The sequence below is a fragment of the Oreochromis aureus genome, linkage group 12 (assembly GCF_013358895.1).
Source record: "Oreochromis aureus strain Israel breed Guangdong linkage group 12, ZZ_aureus, whole genome shotgun sequence".
In the NCBI taxonomy this organism is placed as follows: domain Eukaryota; kingdom Metazoa; phylum Chordata; class Actinopteri; order Cichliformes; family Cichlidae; genus Oreochromis; species Oreochromis aureus.
Window position 1 is genome coordinate 22,724,320 of NC_052953.1, and position 16,714 is coordinate 22,741,033.

The following is a 16,714-nucleotide window of genomic DNA, read 5'->3' on the forward strand; positions in this document are numbered from 1 at the left end:
CTTATTAATGAGCGTGTTTGTGTGTGTTGGCTGAGTTTAGAAGCCTCATTTGTCCCACAGCTCACATAAGGAGAAGTGATTTTCTTCATTCCCCTTAACTTCCACCATGAAATCATTTTTCTATGATTATGAAATCCCACAAGAAATTCTGATCAAAGAAGCCTCACACAAGACTCGGAGAGGGGCTAGTGGATTTTCATATGGTTTCCCATAAAATCCCAGACCCCACATTCATTGTTTAAAAAAAAAGAGACAAAAAGACAACAAACATTCCACAGATGCTCCTACAGTCGACTGGGTAATGCCTTTATATGGAAATTGGTAAACCTAGGGGTCAGTTCAATTCTTTCTACGCAATGACACACAAAATAAATACTGTTTGAGGGGCACATACAGGGGAATCGTCAGCAATGATGGACAGTTTTTGTCATATGCTGTAAACACACCTGAATCCTAAAAATACGCACATGCAGCTGAATCATCGAAATATACAGTTCTCTTTTCTCTGGTCCATCTGCTTCCTGTCTATCTTACCGCTACTTGACTTTGGCATGGGACTTGTGGCTTGTACCACCAACAACAGAATTTTAAACAAAACTTAGCAATCTCACCCTGAACCAACAAACCAGTAGGGCAGGAAGGGGTCTGAGGACAGGAAACTCTCAAAACAATACTAAGCAAACTACAAAGTGTAAATATAGAGTTTGAGGGTACACGGTCTAGAATTCAGGGACAAAGATAATAGGAAAGTATAAAACATATTTTTCACTATCATTTTGGAATTTCACAAGAAATTAAACAGAATCTAAATGAACAGAAAGAGTAACAGAAACTGCAACTGTTTTTTGCACGGCACCACCTCCGAGTCTAAACGGTCCTTGCACAGATGGAATTATTTCCTCTTAAATGAAGCCAAACAGAAATACAAATCACTGGATTTACTTTAGTAAACCCGAAGGCCATTGACAAGTTCACATTCTTATGTACTGCACCTTGAAGAAGTTCTTGAGGGCTGGAATGTGGGTGGCACATTCTGTTCTCCTGTAGTCATCAACATTTTGGCCAACCTGCATACAAACAGGATGTAGACACTTAGACTGATATCACAGATCTCTCTTAGAAGCCTAAAAAAAGACATGAGGGAAACAGGCTGGGAAACAACAGGATTCAAACAATGTCATGAGGCTAGCATCTGAAGACTGATCATCTTGAGAAGTGTATAGTGTCGTCATGCCAATATCTAATAAGTTCTCAAAGGGATGAAAAAACAACAACTTGTCAATAAGTGTGTGTCTGAAAGAACAGGATTTCTCCAAATTATTTGAATTGAATTATTCCATTGTCAGGAAAACTATCAATAATTGTGTATATTTCTCTATTTACTGACTATTTGTCTAGAACTAGAAACCTAAGCAAAGTCAGTCTAAATTTAAAACAACGGTCTCTTAAAAAAAACCCAAATTTGAACCCAGGATCTCCAGGTAGCCTGAGCTGCATGTGTTTACAGTCAGAAAGAAATTGCACGAATTTGATCCGCATGGGAAGTGCACCGGAATAAACAAAAGTTTGCAGATGAACATACAATCAAAGAGCAGGCCTTTTGGAGTGAAGTGCTCCTGACAGCTGGAAAGACAAATCAAAGACAGAATAACAGTGGACATGTTTGGAGCAGAGCAAAGGCAGCGTTCCTTTAGGGAAGAGCTATACACCACCATACCACTTCAAGCACCAGATACAACGGTGGTGAAAATATTATGGTTTCAGGTTGCGTCTTTGACACTTAGGTCCTCTGCCCGCCTTGTAATTCGCTCATTTTTCCACTGCACTGAGACATTTTCAAAGCTTTTCTTCCAAATTTCATGTAAGCCTCTGAAAACAGAGCACTGAATGTGAATAAGCCAGGAATATTTCGGGTTTCTCCAGAATACTTTATAAGTTAATAAGGGCGTACACTTCAGTATCTGACCACAACAACATGTGAAACCCCTTATCTCAGAGCTGCAAAATGACCCAGCTGCCTCCAAATTAATTTAAGTCTGTGAGTGCTTGTGTTTGAAGCATACCTGCCGTTTTCATGGCAAAGAATGCATGTGTGTTTGAGTAATTCGAGCTGGTATTTGTGTTATGATAGGCGAATGCTTACACAAGCTAAGCCCCATGAGCCCGTCTGCTACTCACCCAGCTGATCAGCACGATCCGGGGGGCTCCTGTCTCTACACTTCCGACTTTGCACAGTCCATATTGAGGCTTTGAGATGTGAAACTTCGCTGCCAGCTCTGTCACACCACCCGCTGTTAGGAAAGAGACGGATGCAGGGTGAGGGAACAAAGGGATATTGATGTGCAAATACGCTGCACTTTCTTTTTATATATCAACTTCTTTCAAGCCCAAGCAAGGGGAGCAAACAAGCTTTTTTGTGGTCTTATGAAGGTAAATGATAAAAATAAGAGTCCACTTTACCTCCTGAGTCAGCCAGTTTGAGGTTGTTTGTGACTCCATCATATGCAAATAATGCCCTGTGAACATACAAACACACACAGGTCAAGATGCAAAAACAATAGCATGATTTCTGTGTATGCAAGCCCAAAGCCAAATGTTTTCCTGCACATACCAGTGCTTTGTCTGAAAAACAACAAGCTTCCTTGCTGCGCAGAAGCACTATTACACCGACAAAAATAAATTCTTTTCAACTGTGACACACGTGCTCGCTCACTTTGTTCTGTCTCCCTTCCTGCTCTTGTTCACCAAAGACCCTAACAGCACAGAGATAAAACAGGGCGGCACATTGTAACACAATAAGCTGCATTCACAGCATTTTCCTCATCGATGGACAACTCCTGATTGTGAAATAAATGCACTGAACGGTGTGCACACCTATGGGCTTTTTTTGTGTGTGTGTTAAGCGTTTTGCAGGTGAAAACCTGCCCCACCGCACCCTTCAGTGAGTCGACTGTTGCTGTGGCAACTCAACAACTGATGATGTGTTTTCATGAGACCACTGAAAAACAACGGCTCAATTAAGAGCTTGGTGACTGATTTAAGATGAATACATACAATAAAAGTGCTTATATGTGGTTTGCTGCAAGAGGAAAATGTGTGACTTCATGAGAACCAAAACAAAGAAATAAACCTTAAGGCAAGTTCATTTTGTCTGTACTGGATCTGAACCCCAAATGACACCATTATGCTATTTGAGAAGATGAGTTTCCTAAATAATCTCGATGCTTTTGCATGTTTGAAGCACATCTGTGTAAATGTGTACGTTAGAGGCAGTTGCTTAACAAGGTGGCCTGCAGAGAGAGAGACTGTCAAATCTTTAAAGGGCCGCATGTGCCCGTCTGTGTGCACAAGTATGTGTCTGACTGTGGGCCTGTGTAAAGGTTTCACTGTAGGACTCCTGGAGTCCAGAGAATAACATCTGGAGCTGGATCGCAAAAGGGCACAAGCAACAATTACAAAGGACAGAAGGTGAATGGCCTGTGTGTGTGTGTGTGTGTGTGTGTGTGTGTGTGTGTGTGTGTGTGTGTGTGTGTGTGTGTGTGTGTGTGTGTGTGTGAGACAGGAGTCAGAAAAGCAGCATCAGTATCAGTTTAAAATATTTCAGTCGACTGCACAAAAGTGTACAAAAACAGCTGTTTGGTATATGGGTTGCCAAATAACTCAGTTAGCATTTCTCATTCACTGTTATTTTTCCTGATACAATAAGTCTGCCTTTGTTCTTTCTCCCAGAAGAACAAAAAGCTTCAGTCAAAAGTCAGTCAGTATGTGTGTGCGCTGAGGACACAATAACCATACTGTGCAACCTACTGAGCAAGCTGCAAGCTGGCCGAGCGTGTGAGGAGACATGTTGCTGCTGCGCTTTCATTTTTGCTTTTTTTTTATTGTTTTTGTAATGTTGGCAAATGTTTGTTTAATATCTATGATATCACTCTGCAAGTATTTGAAATCAGATTGCATAAGAATATAATGCAACTTGTGGGAACATTCTCCCCCAGCTCCCTGGCACAAGCTCTGCATCACCTCGAGCGCTTACTTAGGTGTTTCGGGATTAGATTAACCACAAAAACTACAGCAACAACAATGCTGCTCTCTCTTATTAGTTTTAACAAGTCACCAAACCACATCCGTGGTCTTCTAACATTCCTAAAGGTTGCCATTCCCAAGCTGTCAAGGTCAAAAGTCAATGTGACTGTGAAGGAGTCTTAATTGCATGTGCAAATTTTCCACCCACAGGGAACAAGCTTGCTCACGAGGTACGCTGAGCTGAGGGACACTCTTTGTTCTGCCACAGCTTTCACTAAGATGGACTTTGCAAAGATCCTATTTTTCAGCAGCTTTCTCCCCAAATCTTTACCTAATCTTAATTTAGTGAAGCAGTATTACAAAATCAAACACAATAAATAAAGACCATCTTTTGTATCTATCCATCTATTGATACAGTTTTTGAGAAAGGCACAAATTACAGTCAGAAACTGATCACATAGGGTTTTCTTTGAGCAAGGAGACAGCAAATGTTCTACTGACTCAAAACAAATGGTTTAGTATCAAAGGAAAACCTCGGTGAGGCCTACATATAGCTGTCATGTCGAAACCTTACACATTAAACCACTAAATGATTGCATGGACATATCCAGTAGTTTTATGTAGTGAGCATGCTTTTTCCCAAACACAAGGTGAAGTCTTTTATCCTGTCTATCCTGGAAAGGTGTCATTGACAATAACTCCAAAGTCGCTTTGGAGTCTCGCTTCACTAGCTGAGCCAAGCTGTGCAATATTACATCATATGAAATTAAGATACCCTCTATATGCCCATTTTTGTCTGCATCACTTGATTGGGTATTTTAATGTAGTAATAGAAGTTTCAAAAGCGGTAAAGTTGTTCCCCTAATTAATAAAGCACACCCCTACCCCCTCACCAACTCGGCACACACACACACACACACACACACACACACACACACACACACACACACACACACACACACCGACTGACTGACTGACTGACTGATGAGAAAAACAGACGCTCTTATGTCTGTACTCCAGCCCACTTCCAAACCAAGCCAGCTATGACCTCAGAGGAAGAGAAGAGAAGAGAAGAGAAGAGAAGAGAAGAGACACGTGAAAGGGTGGGAAAGGGGCCATCATGAAGGGCGATGGGGCGCAAAGTGGGAGAGAGTGAGAACAAGAAAAGAAAAGCCTAGAGCAATGATGTCATAATCTGAAACATCAACTCTTTAAAGTAATTAACAGTGGGAAATGAAATCTCAGCATCGCGGCCACAGCCAGTAACTCAACAAATAAACATCTGTTTTCAAAGTATTTAAAGAAATGGCAGTCTGGAAACACAGGCACATGCACACAATGTACTGTAAGCCTGAGCCAGTAACAATAGAGAAGGTTTGTTTTGGCCTGCCAGCGCCCCTGTAATACCTCCAAACATGCTAAGCTCTACCATTTCAAGATCAACATCACAGAAGCAGATGATTGCGTATCCATGCTCTCCCCTCACCAGGCTAAACTCTGCAACAGCAGAGCGCTGTATTACACAGGAAACACTTGAACACAGCATACACGTTTCTCCTGTGCTGTAGATTCTGAAGAGATATTCTTTGATTGTTTTTGCTTCTATTCATTTTTTAAAAATATTTTAAGGGAATGCATATCATTGTGCTAGTCCTTTATTATAAAATAAAGAAGTACAAAAGTAAACCTATGAGAATGTATTTATGGGCCCAGAATCAACGACCCTTTTTCATATTTTTTATTTAACTTTGCCATCCGTCCTCACTTTATATATGCAGTTGGTGTGTAACAATCTTTACCACTTTAAATTCATTATTCTGACCTTCACCTCTAGCAACTCTGTATTATTCCTCCTATTTTAAATCTTGTAGTAAAACACACCTCGTTCACAAACTGAAGCAATATCTCATCCTCATTTTTCTCCCTCTGTGTCTCTCTGACAGCGGGTTCTTGTGAGCTCATAGGTCATTTATTCCTTCCATCTTTGCCAGTCGCTGAGATATCAGAGGGTTTTTTTTTTTTATTTTGCACACTGCTGATAAACTGGGTATGAAGAATAAGATATAAAAAAAAACAGATGAAATGCTGGGAGGATTCACAAGGATTAAGCTCTCCATCAATCATTACTTTGTGCCCCTTTCTCTCCCCAATGTATCGCACACATACACCAGCAACTCCCAGGTAAAGCTTATCGACAAATTTATAACTACTTAAGTCAAGTCTTGTAATTGTCTGTCTACTGTACCTATGATTTAAATGCCTCTTTATGGATAATGTCTTTTCATTTCACATCACATATACTTCTCCTTCCGCTCCTCTCAGCTTCACAATTCCTTACTTTTGGCTCAAAGATGACCTGGCCTTCCAGTTCTATTTTTAGCTCGTCTCCCAGTCTACCACTACGTCTGCACTAGAGTGGGGAGCTTGGAGACGTCCCCACAGCACACAGCACTCATTTCCTCTCTCCAAACATGGGCATAATAAGTCTAGTCAGACTTGATACTCATATAGTGACCACACAGCGACCCCAGGGGTGCACGCATTCTTCCGTCTGCACTGCAGACACATGGAGGTTTATGGGAAGGGTTTCAGGAAATCTGACTAAGAGAGAGGAAGTAACGGAATAAAGCCAAGTATTTGTCTGGCTTGTAAGAGGCCTACAGACTGGTATGGTGTGATCTGAGGCAATGTATCCTGGGTGAAAAATGTTGCATGCTAACCCAAAGAGACACAGAGAGCACACATACTTTCAATTAAGTTGTACAAGTGTGTTCATATGTCAATGAAAAAGGCTTCATCAGAAGCTCCACTACTTTACGCACAGTCTCGAGTGCCTAGTTTTGCAATAGTCCCTTGCTAATAACATGCATAAAACAATGTTGCTGAGTCATGGTGTTTATATGAACTCTTCTAAGCACTTAAATCTCGACATGACCCAGATTCATTCAGAGAAAAAGTATCAGAAAGAATGAAGGCGACCGAGATGAAAATTTAGTGTATTTTCAAAAAGAGGTAAGATTAAAAATAAATGTTGCAAAGGCAATGAGACGGGAAAACTCTTGGTCCTCATACTTATGGATTCAGGCAGCCTACAGAGAATTACTGTAATCCTTTCAAACCAGCAGCAAGGTCCTTTAATTGGAGCTGTTTAACAGTAGAGGACTGAAACATGTCACTAAAGACTAACCCTCTAAAATACACCTACTTTGTGTCTGTGTAATCTGATGCCTCCAATGCTATTTTGTCCTTCATACAGTTTAAATGAGCATTTCAGATAAAAGTGTGCAGTCTGGATGAGGTCTTTTATTTTGAATGTTGACCGGATTCTCTTTGCTGTTCCCGCCTAACGTCCTGCCCTCCTTACCTACTCTGTAAAAAAAAAAGTTACAATTAAACTGTAGTAATAATCATGATAGCATGAATTTAATACAGACATTTGAATGTGCAGTACTTTGTAGAAGTCTTGAGTCACACTTCTTTTTATAGTTTGCTAGAAAGAAAAAAAAAAGGAAATAGGCGCAATTTATTGTCATGTTCAAACATACTTGGAAATAAGGTTTATAAATCAAAACATTTGTACAAGTCTAATGAGCTTTAAGTAGTCTTCAGGAATAGACCTCCAGGCCTCTTGAAGGACATTCAAAGCTCTTTGGCTGTTGGCTGCTTTTTTGTTCTGTTCTCTGTCAAACTCATCCCGCACTGCTTCAACGATGTTGTGGTCCGGGCTCTGGAGAGGCCAGTTCATGTCTAATAGTGTTGTTGTGAGCTATTCTGTTTTTTTCTGCCCAGGTATGCTTTAACTGCTTCGTTGTCATTCTGAAAAACAACAGGCTGTTGCCAGCCTGTTGTTTTCCAGATGATATTTTATGGTGGATCCAAATCTGATGGTACTTTTCTACATTCATAATTTCATCAATTTTAACAAGATGCCCAACACTACTGACTGAAATGAAGCCCGAAGCTACGACAGAGCTTCCACTGTGTCACTGTGTGTGTTTTAAAGATGGCTGCAGACACTCACTGTTGAACCTGTTAAACAGTGACAGCTTTAAAACCAAAAACTTCAAATTTCATCACTCTATAAGATCTGCTGCTACTAATTTTCCATCTTCTCTTGTGTAATTTGGCACACCTCAACCATTTCTGATGAGGCTTCAGTGAACAGTATACGGATCAACTGAAACACCGGATGTATTTCTCGGTTCCTGTATCAGGTATTTACTGAATTTTTTTCATGTTTTTAAAGGATATGATTTTCAGATACTGTTCATCTCCTGTAGGTAAACTTTTCTCTCTCTTTTTTTGGGGGTCCTCCATTTGTCAAAGTTTCCAATTTTTTTTTAAGGAGACCATGCACATCATACCAGATGATGTTTTCAGCTAATAGCTCTTTGGAAATCACCTTAGTGGTGAAAAATTATTATTTTATGTTTGTCAAACTGTGTTATCTTTGGCATTTTCATAGATTCAGCTAAGAGAAGAGACAAACCACTGCCTCTTTTTCCCCGTAGGTCAGTGATTTAACAAACAAAACACTCTTGTGAAAACTGTCAGGTACAATGCTTCGCTGAAAATGAGTGGAAAAGCAGCCAAACCAAATGTCCAAAGAAAAACTCTGAAAGACCTTCAGAAAACCTGGAGAACTATTGCTCAAGGCCACTTTAAAAATTACAAGGAAGTCTGGTTCCTTGGAAGAGAAATACAAAGAAATACGTTGATACGTTGATGAAGCCAAGAGGCAAAAAAGCTGACAATAACCACAAAAAAAGGTTTGTGCAGTGATGGGGGTGAAATCTTATTTCAACAAGCCAGGTACCCTCTAGCAGTTCTGTGGTTTATTAAGTAGGGTGTAATATCCTGCTGCTGTCATTTCTGATGAAGTTAATACTTAACTATACCTTTCCAAATGAGATCAGACTGAAGTACTGCCAAATACAAAGAGAAGTGTATAGCTATGTGTGAGAGTAACTGAAACCATACTGTCATCATAAAACCTATGTTGTCAGACTTTAGACCAGCATATAATGTCTGGTCTATTACCAGTATACTGCTGTGTCAGACATAAAGTTGGCTCTGAAGAGGCCCAGTCTAAATTTCTGGCAGAAATTAGGCTATGACGTGATGGTGATGTCTTGCCAAGACTTTTGACCTAATAATAAAACCATGCCCAAGTCCCAATCAGCAGCATTTTTGTATCCTAGTCAAGCAGAGTAGATGTCATGGTGGATATACACTTTGAGTCAGACAACACTTCACATACAGTTAAAAAAAAACAAAAAACTTTCTACGATGTCCTGTGAAGCAAAAAGTCTTTAATGTTTTAGCATAAAACCCAAAGCATTTTCCAGTTTAACGATGAAAACTATACAACCTACTGAAACAATGCAAAACATTAGTGATAATGAACTACTTAGTGATAAACAGCAAAAAAAATGAATTCAGCTGCCTGCAATAATCCTTCCATATTGACAGTAAATAGAAGCAAGTGTTGCCTTTTGCTCTACCAATTCCGTTTAATGTGAAGCTGTGAAATATACTGTATCATAAACCATCATTAATGCTGAATTTATGAAATTAAACAAAGCAAATGGCATATGAAAAATAAATGGAAAATCTTGACCTCTGCAATGAGCACATCCAGTGGTTTTGTTTTGTCATGTGGTGCATTTTATTAGCATGGAATGGGTGACTGCAAATCAATGCAAAGTTTTCTTTCTCAGTGATTACGAATCTTTATCCTGTAAGGATTGCTCTCTTCTGGGATATGCAGCGCCCCAAATTAAAATGAGACAAAGAGTCACTAAATGTTTGATGATCATTAACTGCCAATGTTTTTTTTTATTTTCTGCTTGACCTTTACAAATATTTTAAAGGTCTCACTGAAAGCTACCAATAAACCTGCACGACTCCAGAGCTAATTGCTGCAAAGACCACTGTTCACTTAAAGTGGTTGAAATGCTTCAAAAAACCTTATCAGTTTGGCTACGGAGAGGACAAGGTCACATTTTCATGCTTGCATCTTCTTTTCTTAAATATTGTGATTTCTTCATGCAGGCATTGCTTAGGCGGCACAAAGAAGCCTGCAGTTTTCCCACCTTAAGCAAATATCACTTACATTGTTTTGCATTTCTGGTAGGGTAACGCTCACACTAAAGATGCCTCGTGTTTCCTCCCTTTTCAAGGACAGCTGTGCAATTTTGAACCATAAACACTCGCCTGTATGACCCATAAGAGTTTCTCAGATCCACCCTGTGAGTAACGCTGACTGATCTGTATAATACTTGACAGGGTGGAGAACAAATCAGACTCCCCTGGAGAGACTATTACAGACCACTAAAGCTATTTGGCCTAGAGAATATGGTAAATCCCGAGAGAAATGACAGAGGCGATGGATGGCAAAATTATAAGAAAGGACTGCAAGTGTAGCTAAACATGTAAAATCTTTGGCGAACAAACAACAGATTGCATACAATATCAGGCAGAAGGGGTGAGGGAGAGACTGAATGGAATGCTGCAAGGAGGAGGGGGGGGGTTTAAAAAAATCTGTTCTCAGCAAAACACGGAGCCAGAGAAGTTTAGAAAACGACAAACTAAACAAATAAGTAATTAAATCACTGCAAAGGACCAGTGAGATAAAAACAAAAGAGCAGCCCTCCCTGTCACAAATGGAAAATATCGGGGGACAAAGAGACCAAGATAGACAAATATTATGCTGCCGTGTAGTAAATGTCAATCAAGGTCCTGAAACAGCAATCTTGCAACAAATGCAGACAAAACACAAGATTAACGCTAACACTACAAAATGACACAGGTGGCCAGCAGCGTGCACTATAAGATCAAGTGATCAACACCTGGTTTCAAGTTACAGCCTTCAGTTAATCTACAGATAGCATTAGGCAGTTATGTTGCAAGCAGAGGCTGCAGACATTGCAATTAACTGTGATGTGTAATACAACCCAAGCTTTAAAGAAAAGGTAGCTTAGTTGTGCGTGCGACTAGGGCTGTTCGATATAACGATATATATCGGATGACGATAGAAAAACGTCTATCGTTTCATTTTACGCTATCGTTTGTTTCGTGGTGTCGCAAAATAAACTGTTTACGGCAATATTTTTTCATCATTTTGATGGTCACTGTAGTGGCTATATTAATTTCTTAAAGTTCTCTCTTTCTCTTATATTTAATATAACCACACTACAGACGGACAAGCGCTTGTTTTTTATGCGTTGTCGTTAGCAACAACGACGGTAAAACCACGGCATGTCCGCTTGTTTATTTTCCACATAAACCTTTCACAATAAAGCTCAAGATCCTGTTGAGACTTTTCAAAATAAAACGAGTCACGTGAAAGATGCAGAGTATTTACGGATGAGAAGCAAAAAAGAGCCGCCAGGTGCTAAAAAATAAACCTTAGACTCAAACGTTAGAACAGACTTTTCTCCGCAGCACGCTGTGTGATAAATACTCACAAAGAAAATGGCGGTCGTTACAACTTACGTCTAAAAATGTATAGTTCCATGCATCAGTTAAAACACTCGACTCCAGGTACACGACGCCCAGCTGGAAACACTTCACCCAAGTCGAGATGCCCGAGATTCACAGAATTTACAGGAAATGTTACATTTTTGTAATTTATATCGTTATATCGACGATAGATGTCTTAATATCGGGATATGAGATTTTGGTCATATCGCACAGCCCTACGTGCGACTGTTCCAGTAGAAAATGAGAACAAAATTTACTACTATCACACGATAGTGCACGTCGCGCTAACAAAGAACGCAACCTGGAGCGGCTCAGGTTTGAAAGAGATTCACAGAAACATGGTAGCTTTTCCCAAAGCCAAATAGCATGCATTGATTCAGCAGGGAGGAAACAGTCTAGAGTGGAAACAAACAAAAACTATTTTAAGTTATATTACTGTTTGAATAAAACTTAATATAACCCCCTCTATACTTTTATTTTTACTCAACAACATAGCAGTACCTAAGCTAAAAACAATAGAAGATGGATACAAGAAGCTCAGTGTCGTGACGGTGGGAGCTTAAAGAGGGACGGGGCCACACGGTGGAGAGTTATATTCTGGTTGGAGAAGAGACACTCAGAGATGGGTTCACACTGGGGAAAACGATGAAAAGCACTAGGGGATACACAAAAGTGTAAATGGGTAGGTTAAGAAGGGCGCCTTCAACAATGGCGCACAATGGGAAGCAGTCAAAGTGTATTGGAGGTTTCCAAGGGGGCAGTTGGAGTATGTGGTTAATGGAGGGAAGAGTTTTGATGAAAGTAATACTGCGAGTTGTTGCGAGTCTATATGGGGTAAATCGTTATGACTCTGGAAGGTATATAGTTTATTCAGAGAGGAGAAGAGAGGAGAGGGAAAAATCTTCTAAAATCACGGTCCACTGGGATCACTCTGGCATTTCCTGCCCATACTGTCCAACAGCACCACACAGGAACACACGTACACAACGCAAACACACGTAAGCATCCTCCCTTCTCTACATTACAGTTATTACAGCCCCATTGAAAACATGATGGCATCTCATCTTCAAGCATTTCCTTCAGTTAAACAAAGCAAACTCTCAAGTATTAAATACCCACTTGGAGCTCATTTAGCCCGTCCTCTCTGTATCTTCTCTTAATGCTTTGATCTTATTCTCATTGCTCTTCACCCCTCCACCTGTCCTCTTATCTTTTCTCCACTCTATTGCCTCTTTAAGTTTTATAATTTGATGGCTCTGCTTTTCAAAAAACTCTCATCCGGACCACCCTTCAGGGCTGATCTTCCATCTGCTGCAACTCTTGCTCCTTCCTCTCACATACTGTCCTTTATTTTTTTTAATTTTACCTCATTCATTTGCAGTCCCTTCCCATCCTGCTTAGTCCCTCTTCACTCACCTCCCTCAATTCATTCACTCTCAGCAAACAACCTAGCTTTCCCACCAGGGTCGTCAGGACAACAGAGCCCCCCCCCCCCAACTTTCCACAAGGATGCACAGCTCAATCTCGCCGCCAGCAAGTGAACAAACAGGGCAGGAGGAAGAAAAATAGAGTTCCCAGTCAAAGTCTTGCATTCTGTGTTGCTGCGAAATGCTAACATTTAACCCAAAGAATGCCATCACTATAAACGGGGAGCGCTTTTGTAACTGTGGTAAAGTAGGAGCAGTTGCTTAACCAAGTCGGCAAGCACAGCTCATGAAACCTGACAGTGTAACTGTAGGAATGAGAGCCCAGTGTGTCTTCATTAAACCTGTTTAATGTTGTTCTGTGTGTATATGCATTTGCATGTGTCAGAGAAGTAATCCTGAAGGAAACGAATGATGCTTTACTCCTTGATGTGGCATAAAAAGGCTAGCTACTGTTGGAGTTACTACTAATGAATGAATAGTTACAGTTCTGTGCCTCTCAGTGTTGTGTGTAAAGTTAGAAAACAGCTCATAAAGAAGTTCAATTTAGAGATAATCATGAACTAATCACTAATTACTCGATAATATAGTATCTCCTATGTGGTTATTTTAACCATCTACTATAAAGTCCTGAATCAAGGTACTAATGAACACCTTTTCCGGATTAGATCTTCACTGGTCTGTTTCTAACCGAATAAAGATTTGTGTGGTAACCAACCTTTAACTAATAACCTGCACAATTAATCGCTATTATTTGCTTTCTCTTCCTTAATAAAGAATATTTGAATGCAAAATCATGTATTATAGCAGGCATAGTTTCATTTAAAAAATTACAAGGTATGATAAGTAATAATATGTAACTCATTAGAATCAAGATGGACCTAGACTTTATGGCTTTAGAAAGTCTAGGCCACACTGGGAAACTTCACAGTTCTCTTCAGACCTCGTGAGGTGAGTAACTTAAGCGCAGAGAGGATATTCCTTGTAAGAAGTTAAGACTCAGGGGTGGAATGGGTTAAGAAGAGGGCATCTGCATACTGTGTAAAGCCAAAAGTCAATACTGACTCATTTTTAGCTTGTACGAAGAACATGCATATACCTGTGCTTATTTGGTAGGTGGTGCTTAGAACAGAAAGGACGAAGAGGAACGCTGCCAGTGGAGGGCTGTCTATTTCGAAATTCTGGTTTGTGTGTGTGTGTGTTTACTTGGTAGTTACTTTCTGGGACAGCCACTCTGCAAGCCTGAATTGAAAATGGATGGATGGATGGATGGCATACTTAAAAGCAAGGCAGGATAACATCAAAAACAATCACAGATAATAAGAGCCTGTCAGTAACAAAACCATGTGGACGGTTGCCCTTCTACAATTGTTTTTGCAATAATTTAGACCCAAAATTATGGGAAGAGAGGCACCAGGGTTATTGTTTTAAATAGTTCCATTTCCTTTAAGAGGAAAAATTACAATAGGCACTTTGTAACCGTCTGACACTGCTTGTCGTGTTGTGCTTGGCACACTCAAGTCAATAAGCCACAGGAACATGACAAAATGTCTCTCTGTGCACTTTTTTTGCAAGATCCTAGACCAAAGCAATGTACTTTAAAACACATTCTTACTTTTTAAAAAAAGTACAGTTCTTTTTAGATATTTCTTTGGATCATACAAACAGGATAATTTTCTTTTTGTTTTTTATTTCTCCAATAAGGCTCTGTAGGGGAGAATTTCTCTTTGCCTTTCTGCTTAGACCATCCTTAGTAGTTGAGGAAAACCATGTGGAAGCCCATCAGTTCTTTCAGCACTTCTCAATATAAGCATTGCAACATTATAATAGTCAGGTTACTCACATATCTTTAATTCTACTATATGACTGTGATTATACTTGTGAGTTGTGGTATATCACATCATTGCTTACACATGCCCCTAAAAGTCCATCGGTTGGCTTAGGACACACACACCACACTCTGTATTCATTCTCCTCCCAATGTTTGAAGAAACACTAAAATACAGATGTCTTTAGACAGCTATCTGACACGCCCTTGAAAATAATACGCTGGCTATGTGCGAGGCCCATTAGCTGAACAGGCAGCCCTCCTTAATGTTGCTTCCATTTTTCATAACATCTGCATGAAAAAAAATCATACTTCCACAAAGTTTTCCAGCAGAGTCCTGAAGACTTATATAAAACAATAACTCATTTGTTGCCCCCACTGCTGTAGGCACAGAAAAGGACAGAGCTCCACTGGAAACAATGGGAAAATAATGTGAGACACTTGAATGAACAAAAGGAGAATTGGACAGAAAGGTCAGTTGTAAAGTAGGACTGACAAAATACTTTGAGAGCTTTGTTTACAATGATCTTAATACCAAACTTTTGCTGCAATGGAAAAAAAATCTGTGGGATACAATGTCTTTTATTAAGGTGAGAGCTCTTTACATTGTTCACAACTGACACCTGAAACCAAAATGAATGGCACGACAGTACCTTGAAGTTGTGAAACATTAATTACCAACATTTTCCATTTTCTGTGGGGCAGCTACGAGTCACACTTCCAAACAAACAACAGTTTGCACACTCAGAGACCCAAACATGTGAAGCCCAACAGGCAGAATACACACATCCAGTGTCACGGTGTGTAGTCATGTCTCACCATGGATAAACCCTACCATTACCCTGCAGCTTTGTCTCAGACCCTAGATGAATCTAAACAACATTTAAGGGAGAAGAAAGCAGTTGTTTAGTGATAACTGCTCAAATCATCCCCTAAGTTCATCTAAACAGGGATACATACAACAGCCATTATAGCTATCATTGTCATCATCTTCAAACATGCCACCCACAAACTTGCTCACACAAGCAAGCGACACAAGCTGAGGGTACTGTTCTGCAGAAGCTTCAGCCTACACAGTGCAGTGGAATTGTTTGTTTTTCTAACAAGACAGGAAATTCTGTTGGAATAACGTTAAACAAAAAGCTGATAAGTGCCCCAACAGATCACTTGTGTGTATGATCTTTGTCCTCATGTCACACAAAAAGCACTTCACCGGCTCCAGTTGTGCTCTGATCAGCTTACGTTAGTGTTCAAGTGTCGCCCCCATGGAACCCACTGGATTGGGCCAAGTTGTAGTCTTAGTGTTAAAGGAAAAATAAGTGACAGGATGTGGGTTTCTTTTGATAAGATTCATGCCTCTATGTCACAAATAAAGCTACTCCAAGGTACGGTACAGGTCGCTGCGACAAAGATTATACTGGTCACGGTCCACTGTACTAAACCTCTGATGTCCTATTTACAGTACGCTGCTGTTTATATTTTAGATCAATGTGGCCTGTGTCAGTGAGCCTGGAAGCGACTGTGCAACCTTTGAAGCCTCATCCTGAACAGTGAAAGGAAAGGGAACCAATCAGACTGCTTGGGTTCCTTCTGTGGGATTTTACAGTAAGGTGACCAGCAGGTATTGTTTCAACATAGAAGGGCGTGAGGTAACGTTGCACAATGGCATGTGTGTATGAAAAGCTTGAACTGCTCTGTTTTAGGGGGGTTTTGACAGGTGGGTCACTGTGGATAATTCAGGAACTGAACAAAAAGCAGAACGTGTACAAGGAAGTTTAAGCAGGAATTAGCTTCCTGATAACAGTGTTAACTGTACTTTATTACTATTTACAGGCAGAAGAGCTGAAGTGTGCACGTTCACACACATGCAGCCCTGCAACACAAGTGTACTTCATCTAGAAAGTAACTTTAGACTCAGGGACTGTTTAGGTGTCAGTTAATCATGCATGAGCCT

At 40.2% G+C, this 16,714-nt stretch overlaps 1 protein-coding gene across 1 annotated transcript in view; it reads right to left on the reverse strand.

Annotated features, from left to right (window-relative positions):
• Window positions 1-16,714, reverse strand: part of si:dkey-40c11.2 (drebrin-like protein A) — a 33,631-nt gene that overhangs the window by 12,992 nt on the left and 3,925 nt on the right. The window contains exons 2-4 of the mRNA XM_031736193.2: window positions 2,461-2,516; window positions 2,179-2,291; window positions 993-1,067 (exon numbers count right to left, since the gene is read on the reverse strand). Coding sequence (XP_031592053.1) covers window positions 993-1,067; window positions 2,179-2,291; window positions 2,461-2,516 — 244 coding nt within the window. The remainder of the gene's footprint in view (window positions 1-992; window positions 1,068-2,178; window positions 2,292-2,460; window positions 2,517-16,714) is intronic.